Source organism: Eulemur rufifrons, chromosome 2 (genome assembly GCF_041146395.1).
Source record: "Eulemur rufifrons isolate Redbay chromosome 2, OSU_ERuf_1, whole genome shotgun sequence".
Lineage (NCBI taxonomy): Eukaryota > Metazoa > Chordata > Mammalia > Primates > Lemuridae > Eulemur > Eulemur rufifrons.
The window spans coordinates 20,351,767-20,364,096 of record NC_090984.1 but is presented as its reverse complement, the minus strand read 5'-3'; the positions used below and the strand labels follow the sequence as shown (position 1 = coordinate 20,364,096).

At 38.3% G+C, this 12,330-nt stretch overlaps 1 protein-coding gene across 2 annotated transcripts in view; it reads left to right on the top strand.

Annotated features, from left to right (window-relative positions):
- SCAPER (S-phase cyclin A associated protein in the ER) overlaps positions 1–12,330 on the top strand; it is a 415,285-nt gene that overhangs the window by 334,320 nt on the left and 68,635 nt on the right. For both annotated transcript variants that reach the window (XM_069481584.1, XM_069481575.1), the window contains exon 26: positions 9,541–9,773. In XM_069481584.1, coding sequence (XP_069337685.1) covers positions 9,541–9,773 — 233 coding nt within the window. The remainder of the gene's footprint in view (positions 1–9,540; positions 9,774–12,330) is intronic.

Sequence of the window (12,330 nt, the reverse complement as noted above, 5' to 3'; positions counted from 1 at the left end):
TTTGTTAGACCCATTTGTTCTAGAGCTCTGTTTAAGTGCATTGTTTCTTTACTTATTTTCTGCTTGGAGCATCTCTCCAGTTCAGTCAGTGGGGTGTTGAAATCCCCAGCTACTAAATGGGCATTACTGTTTATCATGTTATTTAATCAAAAGATTCTTCGAACTAAATGATAACAGGGACACAAGTTATCAAAATCTGTGGGATACAGCAAAAGCATTCCTGAGAGGCAAACTAATAGCATTAAATGCTCACATCCAAAAGACAGAAAGTTCACAAATCAACAAACTAATAAACCATCTCAAGGAATTGGAAAAGGAAGAGCAAATCAGTCCTAAACCTAGCAGAACAAAGGAAATAACTAAGATCAGAGGAGAACTAGATGAAATTGAGAATAAAAGAACTATACAGAAGATTAATAAAACCAAAAGTTGGTTTTTTAAAAAGATAAGCAAAATTGACAGCCTTCTTGCTAGATTGACAAAAACTAGAAAGGAAAGGACTCTAATAAGCTCAATCAGAAATGAAAAAGGAGAGGTCACTACAGACATCATGGAAATACAAAACATTATCTTTGAATACTATAAAAATCTGTATGCCCACAAACTACAAAACGTGGAGGAAATAGACAAATTCTTACACACACATAACCTTCCTAGGCTCAATCAGTAAGAAATAGAATTCCTGAACAGACCAATATCAAGCCCAGAAATTGACGCAGTAATTAAAAATCTTCCAAAGAAAAAAAGTCCTGGACCAGATGGGTTCACACCTGAATTTTACCAAACTTCCAAAGAAGAACTCATACCTATACTGCAGAAATTATTCCACAACATTGAGAAGGATGGTATCCTCCCCAACTCATTCTACAAAGCCAATATCACCTTGATACCAAAGCCAGGAAAGGACACAACAGAAAAAGAAAACGATGGACCAATATCCCTCATGAATATAGATGCAAAAATCCTCAAGAAAATCTTAGCAAACCGAATCCAACAACAGATCAAAAAAATAATTCATCATGACCAGGTGGGCTTTATCCCAGAGACGCAAGGATGGTTCAACATATGCAAATCTATAAATGCAATTTACCACATAATTAAAAGTGAGAACAAAGACCACATGATTCTCTCAATAGACACAGAAAAAGCACTTGACAAAATCCACCACACTTTTATGATAAAAACTCTTAACAATATAGGCATAGATGGGACATAACTTAAAATTATTAAAGCCATATATAATAAACCCACAGCCAATATCATACTGAACAGGGAAAAATTGAAAGCATTCCCACTTAGAACTGGAACCAGACAAGATTGCCCACTGTCTCCACTTCTATTCAACATAGTACTGTAAGTCCTTGCCAGAGCAGTCAGACAAGAAAGGAGAATTAAGGGTGTCCAAATGGGGCAGAAGAGGTCAAACTCTCACTCTTTGCTGATGGCATTATATCTAGAAAATCCCAAAGATTCAACCAAGAGACTCCTGGAATTGATAAATGAATTCAGTGAAGTCTCAGGATACAAAATAAAGGCACAGAATCAGTGGCATTCATATACACCAATAACAGTCAAGCTGAAAATCAAATCAAAGACACAACACCTTTCACAATAGCATCAAAGAAAATTAAATATTTAGGAATATACTTAACGAAGGAGGTGAGAGACCTATATAGGGAGAACTACAAAACACTGAGAAAAGAAATTGTAGAAGATGTAAACAGATGGAAAACCCTACCATGCTCATGGATTGGCAGAATCAATATTGTTAAAATGTTCATAGACCTAAAGTGATCTACAGAATTAATGCAATCCCTATCAAAATACCATCATCATTCTTTACAGATCGAGAAAAAATAATTCTATGCTTCGTATGGAACCAGAGAAGACCTTGGATAGCCAAAGCAATCTTAAACAAAAAGAACAAATTGGGAGTCATCAGTCTGCCAGATTTCAATCTTTACCACAAGGCTCTGGTAACCAAAACAGCATGGTACTGGCAGAAGAACAGAGATACAGACCTTTGTTTTGGAATAGAACTAAGAACCCAGATATAAGACCATCCTCATATTGTCATCTTTGACAAAGCAGACAAAAATCTACATTGGGGAAAAGAATCTCTATTCAATAAATGGTGCTGGGAAAACTGGATAACCACATGCAGAAGATTGAAACTGGATTCCTACTTCTCGCCTCTCATAAAAATCAACTCACAGTGGATAACAGACTTAAACCTCAGGCGTGAAACCTTAAGAATTTTTGAAGAAAATGTTGGGAAAACTCTTATAGACATTGACCTAGGCAAAGAATTTATGAAGAAGACCCCCAAAGCCATCACAGCAGCAACAAAGATAAATAAATGGGACCTGATCATATTAAAAAGCTTCTGCACAGCCAAGGAAACTATCATTAGAGCAACAGACAACCTACAGAATGGGAGAAAATAGTTGCATGCTACACATCCGATAAAGGGCTTCCATTTTACAAATGGCATGGTTTGCATTTCTAAAAGAGAATGAAGGCTGTTTTGGTCAGTTATGCCCCAGTGTGGGTTCAGTGGTTGGCTGTGTGCATTCAGAGCCTTTGAGCTTAAGCCCTGTGTTCATAGAAATCTGGCTATGAGAGGCATAGAAGACAGGCATATCAAATTTGAATAAAATTGTGAGAGATAGGCTATTTTTGGAGTGATAGAATTACGACTGGTAATGATCTCAGTTGGCTGGTATTTAAGTCGAAAGAATAGCTGCGGGGTGTGGTGGTAACTAGCTTTTCTGTTGCATCAGTGGAAAAGACTCAGGGCCAGAGGGTCTTTACCTAGAGGTTTTAGATGACTGTGAACTCAGTATGTCAGGAGTGTGACATGACTTCTGAAAAAATCTAAAGTCATATCATGTAGTTAAATGATGTTCAGAACAAGAGGATGATAGTCCCCCTGTAGAATAGAGAGTAGCCTGGAGGGTAAACAGATTGGAAACCATGCCATGTATGAAACAAATGATGAAACTGGGACTCCGTGTGCATGAGAGCTGTTTTGAAATTCTGAACAGTTCTCCTCGGGAAAGGGAAACAATTGTGTTCTAGTTGCCGAAGAGGAAAGAATAGGCCAATGACCACTGGATTGGCAGGGGTCTATAGGACTAGAAGCCGTAAAAGACATTGACTTAAGCATAATAAACAATCAGAATTCCTTAAAGTTGGAAAGGCCTGCCTTGGTGGACAATTGGTGAGCACTCTGTGGCTGGGGATATCAGGCCAACATTAAGGAACCCCTGCATTTTTGGGGAGGATGAACTAGATAATGACCACAACGGGGCTTTTCAACTCTGAGAGTCTCTGATGTTCTCAGTTCTTCAAGGTCCTCCCTCTAGTATAGGAGTGGTGCTATTCTTTTTTTAACTCCATCCTTCACTGCTTAATTATTTTCTCACTGGTGTCAATATACCCGCTTCTACCTCCTTTTTCATTGGTTTTTATTATTTCCTTGTTTTTGCCTATAATCCAGATAGAGGTTCCTGGGATAATTTCATGATCGTAAATAAATACCTATAGAATTTGAGAATTAAAAGAGGTCTCAGAGATTAACGAGTTCAGCCTCATGCCAGGAAAGATACAACAGTGTTGGGGGCGAATCACCAAACATGGAGTCAGATGTCCTGACTTCACGATATTGTGTAAGGTGCTTAACCTTTCTCAGCCTCTGTCTCTCTATTTGCACAATGGGGTTAATAATAGATATATTAGAGGGCTTCTATAAACATTTAACAAAATAAATGTATATAGAGGCACCTAGCTCACCATCTTACTCAACTAGACTCAATAAATATTAGCGAAAGCCAAGTGCCCATTTTGTAGATGAGGAACTGGAGACACTCAGGTCATGCTGGTACTAGTGGCTGAGCTAGAAGGGGACCCAGGCTTCTCAGCTCCCTGGACAGTGCTCCTGGCACACAAAGCTGCTTTGTCAATGCCTCTAGAAGCTACTCATTCTTTCATTGGACAAATATTTAGGCTCTGGAATTACAGAGACAAATTGTAGCTCACAATCTAGTAGGAAAGACAGACAAGAGATATTTAAAATGTCATGTGATATACGCTACAATAAACAGGAATGATATGATTCAAGATTTGTAACAAAGAGTATTCTAAGCATCATGGCCGTTAAGGCATACACCATAAAGTTTGCTGACGTTTTACGTTGTTAGGATTTTGGCTACATAAAATATATGAATAGAGACTTGTAGACATAAATATGTTAGAAAGGGCAATGATATTTAGGATAAATTGTAATGTCTTTAGTATTGTCATAATACTGTTTGTGGGATAAAAAGAAGGGGAAAATTTAAGAAAAGATAATGTTGAAAAACGATTAGCCCTTCCTTTGTAATTTCCTTTTATATTTTCAGGCCAAGTAAATCATTGAGGTAAATACCTTTCAGCAGTTCTATTTTTAATGCATAATATAACATGGGCATAGATGTTTTATAAAATATCAGTGGCAAAAAGAGTGTTGTATGTTTAATGCCAGTGTAGCTATAGGAAATAAAATGATGCCAACAGTGTAGGAATCTGTATCTGCTACTGGAGCCCTTGCACATTTTTTGCCTTCTTTTGTTCTATACTCTGGCACTGTCTTGACAGGAGTTTTCTAAATCTCCCATTGGTTCTCAGTGAACTTAATTCATATTCTGACCATTGTGAACACACTGCACAGCTTGGAAAATACATAAACCCAGCTATAGAATACTAAAAGTTAGTTGTGTAGAATTACCACTGATTGCCAATTTAATTTTCTCTCTCATAGAATCCTGTCACAGAACAATAGGTTTATGCTACTAATACAAGCATCTTTCTTTATTGCAAACAAGAATGTAGCAAGTATCTGAAACCATTTTGTGATGGGAAGTAGTGGGGAAAAAACAGTAGGAGTCTGGCTTTTAAAAGTGATAATGACTTTTAATTTAATTTTGCTAAGAACATTTTGCCTCTGGGCTTGGTCCTATAAATATTGGGTTTCTTTTTGGAGTAGGTTTAGAGAATCAGCACCAGTACTTACTCCAGCCCTGATGGTTTCTATATCCTCAGCAAAGTCCCCTCCTCCTCTGGACCTTGATTTTCCCAAAGGGAAAATGAAAAGATTTGATTATAAGGGTCTTTCTATATCTAAAACTATCCACAAATTTTAAGAAGGCCAAATATCTTTGAGGGGAAGGGGAAAATTTGCAGTAAGATTATGTACATGAAATCACCTTATAATTTCCTGCTGTTATAAGAATAAGGTAATGACCCCACTAGTACATTCTAAAGAAATATACTAAAGGAAATACCTTTCATCCATTTGAAAAGAGGGTATGGTTTTAGATTTCTGCCTCAGGGAGACAGATTGAGAAGGGCCAAAAGCTACATAGCTCTGTCTTTTCCCAGGCCAGGCTTGGTATACACCAGCAGGTGGTAGTTACAAGCACTGCTGCATACAAGGAAAGTAACCTTCCCTGGCCCTCCACAGACCACCCACCCCAGTATGGAATGTGTTGCGGGCTCAGGTAAGCCAAGTGTACAATAGAACAGGGCAGGGGGGATGGGAGAACGTTGCTTACACACCTTTCCTAAAGGACAGGCCCGTCAGCTTACAATGTGCCTTTAGCTCAACAGCCTGCTTGAATTAAGTTAAGTTCAAACTCAAATGTTGGTCTATGAGCAGATACCAGAAGTCATGTAACTGTGTATCCCACCAATAAAAATTGCCCCAAAAGAGCAAGTTGCTCACAAGTTATTTTACCTCTGGCAAGTAACAGTGATATCCGAGTAGATGAAAGACAGCAATGGGTGTACTGCTTTGAACAGAGTATCCTTTGCAGTATAGACACCTTCTCCTTAAAGTTTCTTTTTATGCGATCTCATTTTTAAGACTAGAAAGAGCCTTTTTGTCTCACTGAAGATTAGCCCCTCCTTACCTTAATTGTGGCAATTTTGAAATTCTTTCCTAGATGAAACATTGGTTTCTGTTAAAACATTGCTGATGGGCAGGCTTGTAGCTCTGGCTTAGGTGATGCAAAGGCAATATTTGTAACCAAAATATTTGTAGCCCCATAATATTCTGAAATTCTAAAAACAAAAATAAATGAATAAATTTTAAGAAATAAAAAATAATTTAAACCCAGCAAAAGAAAAATCTATACAAAGGGATAAGCAGAATTTCTGGGACCATTTGAATAAAATAATGTCCTGTGAAGACAGGCCAAAAAACACTCTACCAAAGGTTGCAAGCAAAAGAACGCTATTGTCTGTGGTAAAGGGGCCAACACTAAATGAGGGAATTAGAGAGAAAAAACAAAATTTTCTATGAAAATGTTTTCTGTGAAAACGATGATGAGGTGATTAAATTGGATGTAAGGCTCACTGAGACTATTAGAGAAAAAGGAGATCGTGAAAAGACTGTCCACTATAGTAAAGGCTTGTAGACCTAGGTCTGAGATCCCAGTATTCATCCCAGCAAGCCTAACAAGGGAGGCTTGGCTCCTGCAGGGCCACAAGGATTCTTTGTATAACTGCTACATTGTTATAGAGGTTTTCCAATTTGTGTTTACTTTATGAGAAACTGACAAAATGGTGTTTATAAAATTAAGCAAAGCCCCAGTGAAAGCTGGGCAAGGTGGCTCATCCCTGTAATCCCAGCACTTTGGGAGGCTGAGGCAAAGGAATCACTTGAAGCCAAGAGTTTGAGACCAGCTTGAGCAGCATAGCAAGACCCCATCTCTACAAAAACAAACAAAAAAATAGCTAGGCATGGTGCAGTTCCAACTACTCAGGAGTCTGAGGCAGGAGGATCACTAAAGTCCAGGAGTTTGAGGTTGCAGTGAGCTGTGATCCCACCACTGCACCCCAGCCTGGGTGACAGAGCAAGACCCAGTCTCTTAAATAAATAAATAAAAAGGCCCAATGAGATAGAAAACCAAAAGTTGTTACCTACAGGCAGAAAATATAAGAATAGTGTGAACATATGTATCTGACTTACTTTCATTGAGCTGATTTTCTAAGGGTGGATTAAGAAGAAGTGGCATTTGGTCCCCAACCACATTTATAGTTCCTGAATAATAAGAGTAGTATATTTCACCCAGAATTATCCCAACAGCCCTTAAATATTTTCTTACTCTTTTGGCCAAGAATAAAGCTCTTGTTTTTTAATGAAAGAGATATCAATGAGGCAGTGTTTGGCCCATGACCAATTTTCACTTCCTCCACCAGAGACAAAGTTTCTCCAGAATCTTCAGTAAAAGAGATACCCAGTGGGAGGGAGTCAGTGTGGGGTCGGGAAAGCACATGGGATTTAGAGTCTTTAACAGACCAGGTTCAAGTCTTCCATAACTAGCTGTGAAACTTAGTCATGTTGCTTGGTATCTCCAAACTTTGATTTCTTAGTCTGTAAAAATCAAATAAGATGATATAAAAAAATGCTTAAGAATCTGGCATAGTAGAAAAACCCAATAAACACTTGTTTTTATTCTTCCCTCCCTCCCCCCATAAGTGTGGCTCATAATTTAACCTATGCTTGACATCTGAAGGTTGTCATTTTGAGAATTCACAGTTATTATAACACTGATTTGTAATAAAAAATAATTTCATAGGAACTAAAGATGAGTGAATCTAACTGTCCCCACATTGCAGTGCCTTGTGCATTCTCATAGCTGTCTCGTCTTGTGCTTCCAGAATTGGTGTCACATTTCGTTACTGCCTACCTCTGAAATGGTCAGCACTTTTCCCAGAAGTGAAACATATGACTTTCAAACTGAAAAGACCACTGTTTTTGTGCAATAAATGAAGGAAGACCTTAGACCAAGGCACAAGAAATCAGTGATAATAAGTTCCTAAGTTTCTAGGGAGGAATGTACAGGGCATGTACGAAAACAGCAGGAATTAGAGTGGACTTCTCAACAGCAGTGTTTGAACTAGAAAACAATGAAGCAGTCCTTTAAAACTAAAGGAAAATGGGTTCCAACCAAGAATCCAACCATACTAATCAGTCAAGTGTAAGAATAGAATAAAGATATTTTCAGACACACAAGATCTCAAAATGTTTCTTCCCAAGCACTCTTTCTCAAGAAGTTGCTAGAATATATCCAACAACAAAATAAGAGAATTATATGGGAAGGAAAGGAAGACATTGGATCTGAGAAATAAGGGCATCTAACCCAGAGGAGAGATGAATGGGATCCTTGGGATAAAGATGAAGGGCGGTCTCAACGTGAGAGCCGTGTAGCAGGCCTAGGGAGCAGCCGGTCCAGAGTAGAGCAGGAGGATAACAGATTTCAGGAAGAATCTCTCCACTGGGGGAAGAAAAAGAATCAACAATCCCTGACGTGTTTAAACTTGAGAGGAAACTGCATTTTAACCGGAAAGCTTGACAATGAATTAATGATACATAACTAGGAAATTCAAGTATGAAAAAAAAATGGTTATCTGAGTGAAACTATAAATTTGGACAAGAAAGTAAATATAATCATTTGTTAAATAGATTAGCTGTGAATATTTGCGTAGTCATAGTGGAGAAAACAGTATTACTATGCAGTCAGTAGTGTTGTGTACGGAATATTCTGATTCTCTCTCTCTTCCCAAGTACGTAATAGGATGGCATTTCCTGAATCCTTTGTGGTTGAGTTGAACTGTGTAACTAGTTCTGGCCAATAAGTTGCTTGTGTTTATAAAGATCCTCCTTTTGGATCCAAGTAACCATTTATTCCTCTATTTTTGATAGAATTAGTATGGGTAAAGAGTGAAAATGAGGCAAAGGCTGGTTGTCACTAAATAAGTCTGTTTGTGGAATGTAATAGTTTACTAAATATTTTCCCATTCATCTTCTTATTTGAACTTCACAGTAGTCCTGGGAGGTAGGGAGATACAGAAAGCAAGGAATTTGTCTCAGCTCATATAGCTGCAGAGCCAGAATCCAAGCCCAGGTTCTGGCTCCAAGCCCCAGCTTTTAATGACCACATTACTTCCTGTAAACTGTACACAAAGAGAGCTGAATGTAACCATATGTACTAGGAAAAGACCATTCTGCCATTTTTTAATAAGAAATGCAAATTTAACCCAAATAGAGGAATTTAGGTTAGATATTTTTAAAATTCACTCTAACAAGAAACAATGCTGTCAGTTTATCAATTGGTTTGTTTTCTGAGTTCATATAATTTTTAATATAATTTATTCAATTAAATAAATATTGAATATATGCTACATGCCTATGCATATACTGAGAATTTGATGTGCATTAACTCATTTAATCCTCGTAAGAACTCTACCACATAGGTACTATCATTATCCATCTTATTAGGGTTTAGAAGGGTTGACCTTCTCCAAGGTCACCCAGGTAGTGAGGGCAAAGCTGAGATTTGAACTAGCAATCTGACTTCAACGCCAACACTCTTGAACATTTTAGATTGTCACCTACAGAATTTCAAAGTTATTTATGATTCCAGAAATGTTCTAAATCTTCTCGGGTTTTGGTGGTTTTATTAAAACACATTTACTGTACTTTTTTTCATCTAGGTTTATGTTCCAGATAAAAATAATGCTATTTTGGGAAGAAATACAAATAAACAAGTTTTTGAAGGCTTAACAACTGGACTTCTCAAAGTCAGCGCTGTGGTTTTTAGCTGCCTGATTGCCAATCGACCAGATGGAAACAGCCGGCCAGCTACACCAAAAATATCAACACAGGAAATGAAAAACAAACCCTCACAAGGTGATGCTTTTAACAGTCGAGTTCAGGACCTTATCAGGTAAAACTGCTAGATTTCTGAAAACTTTATTCTTTTGTTTAAAAAATTATCTTACAATAATTTAAATCTCAGAGCCCATATGATGACAGGGGTTCTTGCAACACTATCCACAAATTCCCAGTAGAGAATTTTGAATACCTTGTAAATTTTTCTCAGATTCGTCACCTTCACTCCACTGCCACTTCCTTACCTCAGTTGCTCAGGCTCTCCGGCAGTAGCAGATGGCGTGTCTGTCTGTCTCTTTTCCACCTCTTTAAAATAAGTTCATTTTCCTAATGATAAAAATAATATGTGCTCAATGACAAGAACAATTTAGAAAACACAGAAGGGGACAATGGATTTTTTAAAAACATATTTTGTACAGAAGGAAAATTCTCTTCATGAAGAGCAATATAGTTAGAGCAGCTGTCATTCTTGATATTTAAATATGTGATTAGAATATGTAACGTTGGAGCTTTTACAGCTTCCTTGATATCGACTCTTTCCAACTCAGGGAAGTTCTGAGAATTCCCCTATCTCAGTTCACCTCTGATTATAAATTTGGTTCAGACTTAAAACAACAATAATAGCTACCATTTACAGAGTTGCCATTACATGTGAGTTATTGTAGTAGAGGCTTTGCAGCCCCATAAATGTAGGATTTCTAATTCAGACTTTGTAGGTGAGGAAATTGCTCAGAGAGGTTAAGTGCTTTGCCCAAGGTTGTATAATAAATAAAGTAAAAATTAGATAGGAGATCTGAGACTGGAACTCACGTCTATCTCGACTCCCAACACCTGTATTCTTTCTACTACACAAATGCAGCAATTTCTGACACCTGTTAAAGGTCAGCCCTGCTTCCTTCTAAGGTCACCTTTTCTCCAGGGAAATTTACTCCTACTTTGGCATCTGAACTCATTTTCCCTCATGAATTTTGAATCAGGTAGGACATTTAATTTCCCAACAGGGTTCCATCTGGTGTTAATCAGTTACCTGTTCCACCTATCAGCAACTCTTCTGTGGTCTGCATTAATCTCTGGCTCCCAAAACCCATGCAATTTATGCTCTCTGAAGCTTATGGTAGGTTAATAGGAGAGGGAGAATGCCCTTCTCTGCATTTGCTTCTTTTGCAGTTCATAAATTTCTTTTGCTTTCTTGTAGCACTTTCTTGGGAGCAGTTGTTTCATTCAGTATCTTTCTTACCCTTGATTACTCTGTTCGCTTATCCCTTCCATCTGCCTGCCCTCTTTCCCCAAGTATATTTATTGCCAGAGAGCACCAGGCCCTTTGGGTCTACAACCATTTATCTTACAGCACTTGACTTTTGGCCTCCCTGGCCTTTCTCTCAGTTGCTTGATCCCATTCAATTCCCCATGTCCTTTGGTCATTGTAGAACTTAGCCTTCTCTGCTGATGAATGCCATTCTGTCCCAGCATTCTCCCTTGGGCCACCCTGTGATGTAGCAACCCTGCATTCTTGTCGTCCAGACAACTTAGCCACATGCCTCAGCTGTGATGAGGCGGAAGACCCAGCCAAATGCTTCATTGCAATTCCAGTGGGCCTTCCAGGGTAAAATACCTACATTTTCACATATATTATTACAGTTACCAAATCCTTCTTTAAGAAAGAAATTATTGGGGTGAAAAATTGCAGTGGTAATCTGCCAAACCAAATAACTCATGTGACTTAAAAAGGATGATTGACAACCATAGTACTTCAGAACAAACCCATGCCAATCTTTCTCTGATTTGAACCACACTGGTGGTGAATATTTTCTTATAGATAATGCATTGTTAGTTGTCTTGATGATGCCTGTGTATGGAATCACAAACCGTATCTCCTATCTGCCTAGTGTAGCAAACAGAACATATTTAATCATTTCAATACTTGCTTTCTCACCTTCCCAGATATGAACTGACAAGAAATCTCACTCCACTCCCTGTTACCCCCTGGACACTTTTGTCAGCTGTGAATTTGAGTGGAAAGGGTTCCAGTAGAGTCTTTGGAGTTGTTCTCTGGCCTCTATCCTTGATGTAGAACAGGAGCAGACCCTGACAGCTGTCCCTTCCTTCTCATCTGGCATAGAGAGGTAGGAAGGTATCTAAGAGAGATAAGATAGTTACAGTATTTATTCTTATTATTCTGCATGGTTTAGTCAAGTTTCTACATCTAAGGGATTCTTGGAAAATATATTTATTTATTTATTTATTTACTTTTAAGAGGTAGGGTCTCACTCTGTCACCTGGGCTGGAACTCCTGGGCTCCAGTGATCTTCCCACCTCAGCCTCTCGAGTAGCTAGGACTACAGGAGCGTACCACCATGCCTGGATAATTTTTTATTTGTTTTGTAGAGTAGGGTCTTGCTATGTTGTCCAGGCTGATCTCGAACTCCTGGCCTCAAGTGATCCTCTCCAAGTGCTGGGATTACAGGCATGAGCCACCGTGCCCGGCCAGAAGTATTTTTCAAAGTATGATCACTTGTACTCATTTTGTGCCAGACACTACACAAGGTCCTGGCACAATAAAAAACAAATAAAAAGGCCTTTCACAGTATATCCAACCAATATCATTTGGCCAT